The sequence below is a fragment of the Tachysurus fulvidraco genome, chromosome 7 (genome assembly GCF_022655615.1).
Source record: "Tachysurus fulvidraco isolate hzauxx_2018 chromosome 7, HZAU_PFXX_2.0, whole genome shotgun sequence".
Taxonomy (NCBI): Eukaryota; Metazoa; Chordata; class Actinopteri; order Siluriformes; family Bagridae; genus Tachysurus; species Tachysurus fulvidraco.
The window spans coordinates 17,212,483-17,229,112 of NC_062524.1; the positions used below are offsets into that span (position 1 = coordinate 17,212,483).

Below are 16,630 nucleotides of genomic sequence, written 5' to 3' on the forward strand. Positions count from 1 at the left end.
GGAAGGAGCTGGGACTGGAGCTTAATCTGAAAAATGGTGGCTTGATCAAATCACTCAAACATGTCACATTACACACAAAAGTAATAGCAAATGTCAGGTGTTTATATTCCTTCCTATATATTTTGACAATATACTGATTTTCATTTTATTTTAAATGCATCAATATAAAATAATGTAATGTAGCTTAACACTCCACCAAAATGTAAGACCAGCAAATATACAGAGGCATGAACCGTTTGAAAGTGCTTGCAAAATAGAATGGCATGGTATTGAATAACATTTTCACTGTTACTTCCTCTATAATTCTCACACACTCAGCTTGGTGTAAACCCACGTGGACCCATGATGAGCATATGCACAAACTTCACACATATTGTAACACCTCCTTTGATTTAGATGTTACTCTGAGGGGTTCAGAAATTTGACCTGTACTGATACACATTCATAAAACAAATGAACTTTTACAATCGTTTTATTTTTAATCTGCAAGTGCCCACACACCCGTACCCCCAGACAATGAACGAACCCAAAAGCAAGCGTTGGCCCCCTCTTCCTATTCCCTCCAAGTCAATGAGTCCATATTCAGTTTTTCTGATAAGTGATAATGTTCGTGGGATGAGATGAGCTTGAAATCCAAACGGTTATTTTTCTCTTTTGGTAATGTAAAAATTTGTTCTGAAATTATATGAAAACACTGAGATCTCTGTAGAATCCATACATCTCTGGAGAGACGACAAGGAGCAGATGTTACAGACTGACCGCACTGTGTCTACTGCTGCTGTGTGTTTTGCTGACTGCCATCATAGTACTGTGGACCAAATGTAACATTCTTACTAAAGAAAAAGCCAAGTTTAAGACCAGTCACAACACCCTGACTGAAGTAATAGAGAATTTACAGACCAGATACAACACACTGACTAAAAAGAAAGACCAGTTACTGACCAGATACAACACACTGACTGAAGAGAGAGAGAGAAGTTATAGACCAGATACAGCCTGACTAGAGAGAAAGACCAGTTACAGACCAGATACAACACACTGACAAAAACAGTGTACAAAAAAAGTGTAAACACACCTTATATTGGTTAGTTCTGAACCAATGGCAGACTTGAGAATGAGTGAGCCACCATTGAGTGCAGAGGTTTAACTAGTATGGTCTTTCTGGAATGAGCTTTATGGGAACAACCTTTATTTTTGCTTGCGTATGTTTCTATGTAACACATTAATATAAGATTAAAACACAATATATTGGAATATATTTAATTATAAGTGTCTTTTGAATAAAGAACTGAAATAACGAAGCTCAAAAAGTTTTGAATAACAAAGAATAAAAATATTTAAAAATCGTTCATTAGGGATTAAAGTGTCTCCACAACTTAAATATAGTAATACCAACAAATGTTGACCTCCCAGGCTCCATATATATATAAAATCCATTTGTCTCAATTAAGAAGTAGTTAAGTTGTTTTTTTTTAGTAAAGCGCTAATGTGAAGCGATATTACCCAGCATCAGTGTTGCTATGCAACAATAAAAGGAACAACTATGTTCACAAAGGTAAATGTAGTTCCTGCAATTTAAAAAAATAAATCTCGCAATGTTTTCGATTAAATTATAATCCGTACAGTGTTTAAGAAAATTAGTATAAGTGCACGTGTTCCAGTTCATGTTTTTGCCACCATAATTAGGATTTTGTTTTGGGGTAAATAAAAAGCTTCCGCTTCTACACGACAAATTTGCTGATCACAAGGAATCAGAATGTTTGCATACGTGAGGTACCTGGATGACGGCTGCATGGCAGTTGTTTCAACTAGCGAAATTAAGGACTTTAACTATGACATGTTTGACCAAACTCAGGTTTATTCGGTACAATGGAAGCAAGACTTCTTCAGGGCACAAATACTAATGCTTAAGTTAGTATTTGTAACTCATTCACTGCACAATATAAACAAATGAGTGATATATAGTTTTGTGTCTTATTTTGTATAGAGAATAAAGAAGACCCACAGCACTGAAATGGCACTCAACAGCAGAACACTCCGTAGCAGCACATTGGTCTCTTCTCCTAAGAGGAGTTGTCTAAAGGCAAACGACTCCGGGTAGCACCTCTTAAAAAACATGGTCACACTTGTGACTCATTGGAAGTTTAAAGAAAAAAAAAAACAGGAAATAAGGTTTTAACAAAACATCAGCACACTTAGTCAGTCAGGCAGTGTGTCTTCAGATAGCCACTCTGAATGTAGTTTTAGACATCATATACCAGTACAAGTTATAAAGACAGAACTACAGTGGTGAAAGATCAGGATTACTGTAAAGAGAATAATGGAGATGAGTGCGGAGATTTATGCAAATGCAGAAGTAGCAGCAGATAATGGAGCTGATTCCAGTGACAGCGAGCTTTCATATGAAGCTGTTCATGTGAATGAGGACAATTTGAAGACCCAGAGGGCCAGAAGCTCCAACCAGTCTAAGAGCTCAGGTAAAATACACTCACAGTCAGAAATATGTGTGTACTGATCAACAATGGATTTTACTTTTGTAAAATGTAACCATATAGTAAAAATAGAAAAGCATAATAATTGTAAAATCAAACAAACATGGTATATGAGCTGTTGTGTACAGAGCATAAGAATGATGGGCTCTTCCCAATTTTGGTGCAACCTTTGTCCATTTAACATCTTGATCTTCTTGGAGAAAGATTAGCAGGAGGATTATATAGACTCTGAGCAGTGTGAAAGTTTAACTCACCGACACAGTGTGCGGGTGGTTTATGAGTGTAGAGGAGTGTGTTTTTGTGGATCATGATGTGGAACATTGTCTTTGTCTCCCGCATGAACATTGCAATTACATTTTTTCATAATGACGTTGACTGAGCAAACAAACAGCCTAGTTTTAAGCAATGAACTTAAAATGGTTCACCCCTCACTTCCTGGTCAAAAACAGTTAAGCCGTCCAATGTCCTTCCCTATATATCTGACACAATGACTTTTCCAAGTATAGGCATCTTGCTATAAAGGAAATCTCCCCCACTGATAAGTCCACAATGCTTAAACATTTGATATCTTTTAGGAGAATGTTTTTTATGGTTTTTAAAGAAAGTAGAGAAGAGTAAATCACTGTGTACAGCAGAGGCCCCAATAGGCTCCTCCTCGAATCCTCGTTTTATGTCGGATGTCGCCATGTCATGTCTGGTGTTGTCTGTGTCCTTGTCCCTGTTTTGTGTTTTTTAAGTTAATAAATTTGTTTATTTTACGCTATCCTGCATTTGGGTCTGTTTTAATCCCCGCGTTGCTGACAGAAGGATTCCACCACTTTAAGACCCAACAGGATAGCATCAGCCTGGACCGGCTCTGTGGGAGTAATTTTTTTTTTTTCCGGACTGTTTTTCTGCCCTGGACTTTTGTTGTTTGGATGACATCAGTCTGCATTTGTTCTGGTGAGGGACGCCGGTCCATTTCCGGTTTTCCACGGTATCCTGCGACATCGCCCCGCACCTGTTTGGTGGGGGAAGTCTCTTCACTTCCTGGTTTTCCGTGGAGAACACCGCCACACTTTTTGTCCACAGAGGATGTTGCAAGCCCGTGTTTTGCCTCCATGGATATTTTTGTTGATTTTTTTGTTCCATGGCAGAGGATCTTTTTCCCGCCTTCCCCCCGTTTTAGGGTTTTCGAGACGTGGGTCTGGCCGCAGTGTGTCGGGGGTTGTGCTCGGCCCTTTTGCTTGGCCCTCCTGCTCGGCTGTGTGCCTTGCTCTCCATACCTGCCTCACCGTGTGCCTCGCTTCTACCACCTGCCTCACTGTGTGCCTTGCTCCCCCCACCTGCCTCACCATGTGCCTCACTCCCCCCACCTGCCTCGCTCCCCCCTCTCCCTGGACCTCGTCGGGATTGCCATTAAGATGGATTGGCGCATCGGGAGCCGCGCCTTGATGGGGGTACTGTCAGAACTCAGCCTGGACTTTGGCCACATGTTTTTGTTTATGTTTTCTGTATCACGTGTCTGCCCCGCCCTTGTCTCTTCCTCCCCGCCTCTGCACACCTGTTCCTTATGTGTATACCTTTACCTTTACCATACCTATACCTTTTACGGGTCGCCGTGCCGTGCACGGCACGGAAGTCAAAGTGACCACTAGGGGATGACCCAGAAACAAGCTTCAATTCAACTTTAATGCATCAAATCCTCCAAAAACACGAAAAAACCTATTTACCTAGTAAAGTTTATACTCTCAATAATTTTTTAAGCCCACACACAAAGCACAATATGATTCACAGCCTTCATACAATTAGAAATTTTTTTTAAACAAAACTGACCTAGGTGGCGCTATACCGGTTTTCCCTTACCTTTAGACGCGTCTCTTTCTTCACTGGGGTAATATATTCCAACACAAATAATCCACAGAAATCCACACAGGTCCAAGGAATTGAAATCTGTAAGCCTTTTAATCCAAAACGCTCTGGTCGCGCCGCAAATATTCCGTTAGTGTTCTGAAAACTGGAAACAGAAGTGCGCCATCATCTCGTTTTGCCGCTCTAACTCCTAATTGGGATATTCAAAAATTCAAAGTCTACGTCATATTTATAGCCCGGGTCCTAGCGTGCTTGTATGGCAGAGATAGACGGCTGGGAAGCCAATGGTGGCATGGCCTAATTTTTGGGAACCCGCCTTTGACTGACAATTACTCCTTCCAATAGCAATGAAATGGGCTGGGACATATACAGCCGTTTAGCCAATAAGCAGACGATTCCAACGGTATATGACATGCCGTATGTTCTTTGACTGTGTCTGCGTGAACTGGATGCGCAGAAGAATTCTTGCGTAATCCCTGACCTTTTGTCCCTCTCACAGCTCAGGGTGTCAAGTTACAGGCCTGTTTTCACACCAGAGTGATAGAGAGAGAGCCTAGGCTTGTTTATGGCTTTTCAGACTGAGCCTGCAGCCTTTTATTTCAAAGTTATATAGTAAACAAGTACACAAAAACGCTGCACCAGACGACCATGTCCGTAGAAAAATATTTTTATTGAAGCCATTTTTGGGTCTTTTGACTTGAAATTTTTTTTGGTGAAAGCCAAGACATGTGGCTATGACTCTCAGTTGTTATTTGGTCCCTAACATGTTCCAGAAAAATAAGATTAATCAGTTTATCAGGTAAACAACCCAGGCGGAAATGAAAACCTGCATTCAAACCCCTGTAACTTTGTGCCGGTAAGGCCTAGAGACCAGGCTCACCCCTGTGTGTCAAAGTATGTGGGAGATGTACCACTTTTTGTTGGGTAGGTCATGTAGGCGAATAAGCTGCAAAAGGGGGGCAATGCTTAGAAGTTAAGAGATTTTAACAGAATTTCATCATCAAGCCTAAATTTTTATTCAGCTAGTGAAAGTGGATTACACCATTTGTCTCAAACACACTGGAAAAACAGCATGGCAGCTTTCTTTATTCTACCCTTTCACACATATTTTCAGCCATCTATTCAGAATAGTGAGAGTAAATTGTATTCACTTCCTGCTTCACCTACAAGCGTTTTCCAACATACTAGCCAAATAACACATTATTTTTAGCAAGCTCAACTATATTATTCTTGCCCTGTCCAAATTTGTTGACTGTCTCAACTACACAATACACAATATTTCATGTCCACCTGTTCATTTGCACTTCCTCACTGCTAAAACCTCAGCTTTGAATACAGATGTGCACAGCTTACATATTTACTTTGCACAATTTACCTAACTGAATATGTATAAATGTCTTATTCTGTTTGATCAGTCTCACTGATAAATGAGGGGTGGCAATATTTCAACTCTCATATTTACTACATCTCTACTGAGAAGAAAAACTGGGATGACAGCAGATGGGACTGTAAAAGGAGAGGAGCGGACCTGATGATCATAAACAGCAAAGTGGAACAGGTGAGCGAGAGAGAGAGAGAGAGAGAGAGAGAGAGAGAGAGAGAGAGAGAGAGAGAGAGAGAGAGAGAGAGAGAGAGAGTTGAAATGAGTCTGTATTCATTTTGTGTTGTTATAATAAATACATACATACATACATACATACATACACACTGTGATCTATATACATCTTAACTTTTTACTATATTAATTATTTTTTCTCCTTATGTTTAACTTCTGTTCTATGTTTATGTTCTGTAAAGCTGCTTTGAGACGAAGCCCATTGTAAAAAGCGCTATACAAATAAACTTGAATTGAATTGAATTGAATAGTTACAGCAGTTCACAATCTACATCTACAGAAATACATCTATACTGTATATAATTCTCTTAATCACAGGACTTTATTGCGACACATCTAAGGACCAACTAACCTATACACACAAAACAAAAACAAACAAGAAGAGAATTGCCTTCCCTAATCTATCTTACCAAGAAACAGAGACAAAAACGCCAGTCACACCCCTACTACAGGCAAAATTTACAACAAAATGATATACTGTACAAACATGGCAATCAAAACCAAAACAGGTACTGGCTTCCATCCCAAGCCTAGGCTGGAGTACAGAGTGGACCTGGAGAACTAAACACACACACAAAGGACAGAACACATGACAACCTGTACCTCAAGCTTTTTAACACTATGTAATGTTTATTATATGTAATGCTTTGAACTCACAAATTGCTAAAATTATATTTTCCTGTGATGTAAAAAATGGATTTTGAACTTATGTTTGCATTCATTTACTGGCTACTGTAATAGTCGTGCATTCATAATCATGCACAATTGAATCATTTTTACTGAATAAAGTAATCATATGTGTCTTCACTGAACAATTTACATACTAGAGATTATTGCGGCAATCAGTTCTCTAAACTACCAAATGTCTCGCTTTAACAAAGGTTCTCAATGGTCCACGTGCACACTCTTACAGCAACTACAATGTATAAGGATACACACTTTTATTCTCATGTATTATATTCTTACAGACCGCTTTAAGCTTGTGGTTGGTAAACGAGTCAAAAGTCCATGTAATGAGCCTGAATAATTACTGACAGTATGGTGTGATTCAGTCTGTATTCAGTATTTTATTCCTCTTATATTTCAGCAGTTTGACAACACTATTTGCCAGATACAAACTAGTTCAACTAAAGGTTTGCCATTAACGATGATTCATCTATTAGCTATTAACTATTTTTCATATAAGAGGCAGGTTGCTCTAGAGATTGTGTTAAAGAGATAAACTGATTGTAAAAATGATCATGAAGCAGATCTTGATATATATGTGTCTGTTACACTGCTCTGAGATCAGTTTGATTGTATTACACCCACGATTATGGCTGTAGGAAACTGTTCTGGGGTTAGCAGAAACCGAAATAATATTAATAATGATAATAAAATCATTAGAAATAATATGTAGGCTGTATAAGTACATTATCAGGACTCGATTATGAAACATGGTACAACACATTTTTTTTATGTTCCATCAATGTTTTTCAATGGTAACAGTTGACATCTTATCTACACTTCTGTTTTCTTCACGTCATCACACGTAGAAGGAACAGAGCTTCAGTTCCCTTTAAAATTGCAGAATGTTCATTTAATCTCAAAGACACACTCAGTAAGGAAGTACAGCGGTACAGTCGTTCTCTCAGAGATTTTGAGAAGAGTTTACATGTTTTATTTATACATGGAGGAGATGAAGACATGACGGGGGTCATCTTACTGTACCCTTAAACACAAACGATCTAGATGTAATGACTAACAGCATAGGCGCTATATTCACTAGCACATTAGACACTGTTGCCCCAATCCAATTACAGAAGGTTAGTGATAAAACGCTTGCACCTTGGGACAATAGTCATACTCACACCCTCAAGAGAGGAAACCTGTAACCTCAAGCGAAAGTGGAGAAAAACTAAATTAGAGGTTTTTAGAATTGCGTATTAGGAAAGTATGTCCAGCTATAGACAGGCTCTAAAAGCTGCCAGGGTTGAGCACCTGAGCAAACTCATAGGAAATAACCAGAACAAGCCTAGGTTTTTATTTAACACAGTGGCTAAATTAAAGGTAAGGGAAAAACTGGTATAGCGCCACCTAGGTCAGTTTACTACAAATTTTGTTTCAAATAGTATGCCGGCTATGAATCATATTATGCTTTGTGTGTGGGCTTAAAAAATCTTGAGAGTATAAGCTTTACTAGAAAAATAAGTTTTTTCATGTATTTAGAGGATTTAATGCTTTAAAGCTGCAATGAAGCTTGTTTCTGGCTCATCCCCTAGTGGTCATTTTGACCATAAACTTGATTTATTTTTTATAATATCAAAATTTTAAAACAGCCCAAAAAAGGAAAGGGGCAGTCCATATATTATATAAGAATAACTGTTAGTCAGAGAAAATTATGGTGGGGTGGGCGGATGATTTATTTTCAGCAGCGAATTCTGGTGATATTTGAGTTGATCCGTGAATCGCGCGCGCACACACACTGTATGTGTATGTATGTATATATATATATATATATAGGTGGACAAATGGACCAATCTGAAACAAGAATAACGCCTACTGTTGATAAGCACCAAGAAGCCCTGGAAACGATACCTTTGTTAGCCTTGCTAGTTGTTTGTTGTCCTTGTTTGTCTCAGTTGGCCCTGTTTACTCTAGCTCACTTCATTTTAGAACAGGCAAGATAGAAAAGATAGGCTACAGACCCCGGGTAAGGGAACAGGTTATTCTGACTAGTTTAATCAAATGTCACTGCTAGTTTGTCTTAGTCATATGCTATTTGTGTCTGTGTATGTGTGCATGCATTGATGTGTGTATGTAACTGTACAGTATGTGGTTGTTGCTGTCAGATCAAATAATAGTGTCTTTTTAAAACAATAAACAGATGCATTTAGTTCAATTTGACAATTTTTTATAGATTAACATCTATTTTAATTGGAAGTTTACATTTTATACAATACATAAAACACATACTATATTAAAGTTACGTAAACACATATTTCTAAGTGATTTATTTTACCTGAGCTCTCAGGCGGCTTTCAGCCCTCTGGGTCTGTAAATTGATCTCATTCACAGAAACATCTTCGTATGAATGCTCGCGGTCACTGAAATCAGCTCTATTATCTGCTGCTACTTCTACATTTTCAAAAATCTCCTCACTCATCTCCATTCTTCTCTTTACAGCAATCCTGGGGTCTCATTTATAAAACTGTGCGTAGGATCCCTACTAAAAGTTTACGTACGCCCAAAATCCAAAAATGGCGTACGCCAAAAAAAAATCCGATTTATAAACCCGTACGCACACCTGTAAGCAAATGTTCCCTTTATAAATCACAGATCACCCGCCGATGTGCGTACGTGAACCAGCCTCAAATCCCACCCTGTACACGCCCATTTTTAACCATAAATAGTCAATGCAAATGACTGCGCGGGCACGAGAGTGGACCTCGTTATAATGAGTTTCCTCTGCGCTCTGCGTGTTTAAAAATGGGGTGAGGAGCCAGCGTCTCAGGGGTAGCCACGGTCGCCTGCAGGTTATAATCATATTAAAAGCAACATTTTTATAATTATATTAAAAACAAAATTGTTACATTTTGACGGCTGTGATATACCAGACCTATAGGGTGAGATGATAGATTCCAATAGAATTATTTCATATACGAAAAGGTTTTAGACACAAAGTTGAGGATTACTTATATTTTTTTTTATATATATAAATAATTTACCTGTCTGCCCAAATCATTGGGCATCAAGGCAGGATGCACCCAGGACGGAGTAGCGCTGATTATTTTTATTATTATTTCATTTTTAATACATTTTGAATTACGTTTGGATTTTACTAGAACAATCGGCACAAATAACACTGTTGGATTTAATCCTCATGATAATGTGGATATAACGTATGAAATGGGGTGAAAATTTAATGTCATTAATTCTTATAATCGTTCTTCTCACATGAATTTTCTACAATCTAACTTCAGTTCAGGACCTCACCATCTGTGTCGCCAATTCCCTTTGTCTCCAGAATGTGCGTACGCACGTCTCAAAGTTTGCTTAATGCAGTGACATATGTCCTCAAATAGTCACGAGCAATACTGATGTCCTTCATCTGCATTAGAGTGTGCCTCATCCGTTTCCTCTGCACACTGCCTATGGAATTTTTTATGTCTCTGCTTGTGTTGTCCTGTAAGGACTTTAATATTTATATGTGTGCTTTAAATATTTTTGATAAATATTCCTCTTTAAAAATTTAAAGTTTATAATTACTTTATCTACTTAAGTTGTAAAAATATATGGTTCGTTTTATGCGATGTCACTTCCGGTTTTGCTACTTCCGGTTTCGCCACTTCCGGTTAGCGCTCAGTGCTCAATCTTGCAATGAAACCGGCATGGCGTGCTCTTTATAGTATCCAGCGCATCCACTAAAAACATCATAGAGGCAATGCCGCAAGTTCATTAATACGATATCACACACGTTAAAGATCATATATTAGAGATTATTTGTTCTAAAAGGCGATGTTTTATGTGCCGTTAAAAATGGTTGTAACCACCCTGTTTAAGCTTTAGCGATGCTAATAGCAAATAGCAGTTTGTCTTTGTTAATTTATAATGCAATGTTAGCCAAGACTCTGAATATTGTTGTTTTGTCTTATTGCAGTTTTCACCGTACAATGTAAATGAGAGAGTGACAGTAAAGGGTAAATCTTACTACGACTCTGTCTTCATTGGCTACGGTTTAACTCTGTGTTTAGTCAGCGTTCCAACACATTGCACGAGAACACTACAGTGAAAAGGCATAATTTGATGCTAAAGTGGTTAAGATGGATACAAGCAGCAAGATGTCTGTCTGCAGCGCAAGAAGTGGAAAGTCATCTTCGTCATCAGCGAGCGCAGCCCATGCACGGGCCAGAGCTGAGGCCGCCAAGGTGAGAGCGTCATATGCTAGCCAGGAGGCTAAACTTAAAATGGAAAAAGCCACAAGGGAAGCTCAAAGTCAGATGGAAACAGTAAGATTAGACACTGAGTTGGAAATGTTAACACTGCAACGAGAAGCCGATGCAGCCGAAGTAGAGACACAAGTGTTAGAGGATGCTGAATTAGCAGAGCATGCAGTAGAAAGGGTTGGATCTGTAGCAGAGGAAGCTAAAATTGAACGCACCAGTGAATATGTAAATTCTCAAAATAGCCTTCAGGATCATTCTTCACCTCCACTTCTATTACCTTTGTCCGTCACCCCTCCATTTCAAGCTGGCTCAAATAACAGCTTTGTAACATTGAGTTTAGCTGCGAAAGATACCTCACATGCTCAATCCATCAAACATAAGCCAAAGTCTCAAAAAGCTGACAGTATACACTTACCTGCAACAAACCTATCTAATCTGTCCGAAGGTGTGATTAAGTCTGAAGTTGGGAGGACCAGCCCCATCATGAATGTACCTGTTAAGCCTTATGTCCCTCAATATATCCCTCCATGTAGCACGCCACATCAGGTAGATTCTCTGGCACAGTATTTAGCCAGACGAGACCTTGTTAGTTCAGGACTTTACCTATTTGATGATAAGCCTGAAAACTATCGGTCATGGTATTCCTCATTCGCCAGTGCAGCTCGTGAAGTTCACCTCACAGCAACCCAGGAACTGGACCTCATGACTAAATGGCTAGGAAAAGAATCTAGCGAAAGGGTGAAGCGGATCCACTCAGTGCACGTCAGTAACCCCGGTCTTGCTTTACACAAAGCATGGGAGAGACTACACGAGTGCTATGCTGCACCAGAAATCATCGAAAGGTCATTGTTTCAGAGATTGGACAGTTTTCCTAGGATTTCAGTTAAGGACCACATCAAATTACGTGAACTAGCGGATTTGCTTATGGAAATCCAAGGTGCTAAAGAGGATGGTTATCTCACAGGTCTGTCATACCTTGACACGTCACGTGGAATTGCGCCAATTGTAGATACGCTCCCATATGGGCTGCAAGACAAGTGGGTGACTTCCGGGTCATGCTACAAAGAACGAAATTATGGGCGCTTTCCCCCCTTTGGGTATTTCTGCAACTTTGTGTGCTTTGAAGCAAGGAAGCGAAACGACCCTAGCTTTATGCATCAAAGCAGCGCTACAACAACTGCAAAACCAGACAGAACCATTGTGAAGAGTTTCCAAACTAACAAAGCCATCACAGTTCACAAAACAGATGTGCGTGCAGCCAGTGACGACCCTAACAAAATCTGTCCATTACACTACAAACCACACCCCTTGAAAAAATGCAGGACATTCAGAAACAAACCCTTAGACGAAAGAAAGGCCTTTCTCAAAGAGCAAAGAATATGTTTCAAATGCTGTTCTTCAGTTTCTCACCTCGCCAAGGAATGTAAGTCTTGCGTAAAGTGCTCTGAATGCGGTAGTACCAATCACGATGCGGCCATGCACCCTGGCCCATCACCACAAGTAATCAAGACTCCATCACCGTCACAAGAGAATGGCGGGGAGGAAGATGATAACTCTAACCAAGCCGTTGTCAGTATAAGCTGTACAGAAGTTTGTGGTCCAGGTCAGTGGAGCCGCTCATGCTCAAAAATCTGCCTTGTAAATCTGTTCCCAAAGGGCTCCAAGGACATAGCCATCAAAGCCTATGTAATTCTTGACGACCAGAGCAATCGTTCATTAGCCAGACCAGAATTCTTCGAGCAGTTCAATGTGGAGAGTGAACAATTCTCATATCATCTCAGAACCTGCTCTGGCATAATCGAAACATCTGGCAGGAAAGCTGAAGGATTCCAGGTTGAGTCCCTGGATGGAAAGGTTCTCATCTCTCTTCCTCCACTTATTGAGTGTCATGAGATCACGAACAATCGTGCTGAGATTCCTATGCCAAGTGCAGTTCTTTCCCAGCCTCATCTCTGTCACATAGCCAAGCACATTCCAGAACTAGAACCGAAAGCAGAAATACTTTTGCTATTAGGGAGAGACGTGATAAGGGCTCACAAGGTCAGGCAGCAGGTCAACGGACCAAACAACGCCCCTTTTGCCCAACGACTGGACCTGGGCTGGGTAGTAATAGGAGAAGTGTGCCTAGGTAATGCACATAGGCCAACGGTCAACACATTCAAGACCAATGTGCTGGAAAGTGGCCGATATTCAATTTTTCAACCCTGTACAAGTTTTATGCGGATCAAGGAGATGCAGCAAAGTGGGAACACATCCGCCAAATCAACTGAGAAGACACTTGGAGAGACAGTGTTCAGCAGAACCGAGGACGACAACAAACCTGCTCCATCTGTTGAGGACATAGCCTTTCTAAAAAAAATGGACACAAGCGTCTATAGAAGCGATGATAACAGCTGGGTGGCCCCCCTACCGTTTAGAGAACCACGCAGGCCATTGCCAAACAACAAGGAGCAAGTCGTTAATCGTTTAACAAGTCTGCAACGAACTCTGAAAAGAAAACCTGAGATGCAGCAACAGTATGTGGAATTCATGGAAAGGATCTTTACCAATGGACATGCTGAGGTAGCGCCACCACTGAAAGAAGGGGATGAATGCTGGTACCTTCCTACATTCGGGGTTTATCATTCCCAAAAACCCAATCAGATCAGGGTGGTCTTTGATTCCAGTGCTCGATACTCCGGCATCTCTCTCAATGATGTGCTCCTCACAGGGCCCGACCTCAGTAACTCCCTTGTTGGCGTCCTGCTACGCTTTCGGAAAGAGAAGGTTGCAATCCTAGCAGACATTCAGCAGATGTTCCATTGTTTCTTGGTACATGAAGACCATCGTAACTTTCTCCGTTTTCTATGGCACAAGGACAATGATGTGAACAAGGAAATTATTGAGTATCGAATGAAGGTCCATGTCTTCGGTAATCGACCATCTCCTGCCGTGGCCATTTACGGACTGCGGAGAGCCATCAGAGAAGGTGCACAGGAGCATGGTGCCGATACAGTCAAGTTCGTGGAGAGACATTTCTATGTTGATGATGGTTTGTTATCTGTACCATCCGAAGCTGAGGCAATTGACTTGCTCAAAAGAACACAGGCCTCACTAGCTGAATCAAACCTCCGTTTGCACAAGTTTGCTTCGAACTCTCAGACAGTTATGGAAGCCTTTCCGCCAGAAGATTGTGCCCCAGTAATCAAGGACCTAGACCTAAGTGGAGAAACTTCGCCCACACAACGGAGTTTAGGTCTGCTATGGGAGATCACGACCGACACATTCACTTACTCTGCATCAACAATTACCAAACCATTCACCCGGCGTGGTGTCCTCTCCACTGTAAACAGTGTTTTTGATCCTTTGGGTCTGCTGGCACCCGTCACGATCCAGGGAAGAGCCCTTCTCAGAGAACTTACCTCTGAACAGCCTGACTGGGACACACCTCTCTCTGAGAATGAATTAAGCAAATGGCAAGCCTGGAAAGATTCTCTCCAAGACCTAGATCGGCTTCATGCTCCACGTGCATACACAACAACCTCACTAGTCGAAACAGTGCACACAGAATTGTGTGTATTCTCAGATGCATCTACCAAGGCCATAGGTGCTGTGGCATATCTGAAAGCACTTCAGAAAGATGGACAAGTAGAAGTAGGATTTGTCATGGGCAAGGCAAAATTAGCACCCCTGTCTGAACCTACAATCCCAAGGCTTGAGCTCTGCGCTGCGGTCTTAGCAGTAGAGATGGCAGATCTCATTAAGGATGAGCTGGATCTGGAGCTAAATGATATAAAGTTCTTTACCGACAGCAAAGTGGTGCTCGGCTACATTTACAATGAGTCAAAACGATTCTATGTGTATGTCCACAACAGAGTTCAACGCATCCATCAGTCCTCAAAACCTGAGCAGTGGCACTATGTGCGCACAGAAGAAAACCCTGCAGATCATGCATCACGATCTTTACCTGCACTATGCTTGGCACAGAGTTCATGGTTTACAGGTCCCTCCTTCCTGCGTCAGCCACCTCCAAAAAAGACACAAACGACTGAGATGTTCGAACTAATTGCACCCGAAAATGACCCAGAAATACGACCACAAGTACAAACATGTATTACTAACCTGAAAGAACCAGAGTTTACCTCTTACCGATTCCAGCTGTTCTCCACCTTCACCTCCCTATTAAGAGGAATATCATTTCTAGTTCACATAGTAAAATCCTACAATCACACCAACCAACACAGCAAATGCAAAGGTTGGCACAGATGTGACTTACACCATACCCCAGACGAAATTAACCAAGCAAGGAATGTTATCCTTAAAGCAACACAAAGGGCTACATTTGCAAACGAACTGACGGCCCTCCAAGGTAACCAAGCCGTACCCAAAAGTAGTCACTTAAGGAAACTCAGTCCAATCTTGGAGGACAACTTAATTTGTGTTGGAGGACGACTAAAGTACTCTGAGCTTGCAACTGCAGAAAAGAAACCAATAATTCTCCCCAAAGATAGCCACATATCATTATTGCTCATTCGACATCACCATGAGCAAGTGAAACATCAAGGCCGTCACCTGACAGAAGGAGCTATAAGAGCAGCGGGACTGTGGATCCTGGGAGGCAAGTCATTAATTAATTCAGTACTTCACAAATGCATAACCTGTCGCAAGCTGCGTGGAAAGTTGGAAGAACAACACATGTCAAACCTGCCACCTGAACGTCTAAAGGTCTGCCCTCCATTTACATATGTGGGGCTCGACGTATTTGGACCGTGGTCTGTCACAAGCAGACGCACCAGAGGAGGACATGCGGAGAGCAAGCGGTGGGCCATCATGTTCTGCTGCATGAGTTCAAGAGCAGTGCACATCGAGGTCATTGAATCAATGGACACGTCGAGTTGCATAAATGCTCTCAGGCGCTTCTTTGCACTCAGAGGCCCTGCGAAACAGCTCCATTCCGATTGCGGTACCAATTTCATTGGAACGTATAAGGAGCTCGGAATGGACAAAGTGGTGCAGAAGTACCTCAGCGAGCAAGGATGCAGCTGGGAATTCAACCCACCTCACAGTTCTCACATGGGAGGCTCGTGGGAGCGCCTGATAGGCATTGCCAGAAGAATCCTAGATTCAATGTTTCTCCAGCTGAAAACACGTTTAACCCACGAAGTTCTTTGCACACTAATGGCAGAAGTTACTGCTATCATAAATGCACGACCACTCGTACCCGTGTCTGCAGACCCAGAACAGCCATTCATACTCTCACCATCTATGCTCCTCACACAGAAGACAGGAGTTCCGCCTCCTCTCGGAGACTTTACGGACAAGGACTTGTACACAAAACAATGGAGACAAGTTCAGGCTCTCGCAAACCACTTCTGGACCTGCTGGAGATGAGAATACTTACCTTGCTTACAGCACAGGCCAAAATGGATGGTACCTCGCAGAAACCTACAAGTCGGAGATCTGGTTCTGCTCAGGGACAAGCAGACATCTCGCAACTGTTGGCCCATGGCCAGAATTTCAGCCATATTTCCTGGAAAGGATGGCCATGTAAGAAAGGTTGAAGTCACCACGACTGACCAAGGCAATATAAAAACCTTTCTAAGGCCAATTGTAGAGGTCGTCCTTCTTCTACCGAAAGACTGATCTAGGGACTAAGGTTTAGCACTTTTACAAGTTCATAGTGACCTTACATAGGTCAGGCGGGGAGTGTGTTGTCCTGTAAGGACTTTAATATTTATATGTGTGCTTTAAATATTTTTGATAAATAT

The 16,630-nt window shown here is 41.2% G+C and overlaps 2 protein-coding genes across 2 annotated transcripts; both read left to right on the top strand.

Moving 5' to 3' along the window:
* Nucleotides 1-10,745: 10,745 nt before the first annotated feature.
* Nucleotides 10,746-14,938, top strand: LOC125145101. The gene is made up of 2 exons (XM_047815769.1): nt 10,746-14,681; nt 14,740-14,938. The coding sequence occupies exons 1-2, from the start codon at nt 10,761-10,763 to the stop codon at nt 14,926-14,928; spliced, it is 4,110 nt and encodes a 1,369-aa protein (XP_047671725.1). The 5' UTR covers nt 10,746-10,760; the 3' UTR covers nt 14,929-14,938.
* A 43-nt stretch (nt 14,939-14,981) lies between these two features.
* On the top strand, nt 14,982-16,253 carry LOC125145104. The gene has a single exon (XM_047815781.1). The coding sequence runs from the start codon at nt 15,558-15,560 to the stop codon at nt 16,251-16,253; it is 696 nt and encodes a 231-aa protein (XP_047671737.1). The 5' UTR covers nt 14,982-15,557.
* Nucleotides 16,254-16,630: the final 377 nt, after the last annotated feature.

What these genes read in the sequence shown, in the direction of transcription:
- LOC125145101 (XM_047815769.1), top strand. Translation starts at nt 10,761, where the DNA reads ATGGATACAAGCAGCAAGATGTCTGTCTGCAGCGCAAGAAGTGGAAAG. An exon ending in TCTTTACCGACAGCAAAGTG is followed by an intron (nt 14,682 to 14,739) that starts GTGCTCGGCTAC and finishes TCCACAACAGAG; the next exon opens with TTCAACGCATCCATCAGTCC.
- LOC125145104 (XM_047815781.1), top strand. Translation starts at nt 15,558, where the DNA reads ATGTCAAACCTGCCACCTGAACGTCTAAAGGTCTGCCCTCCATTTACA.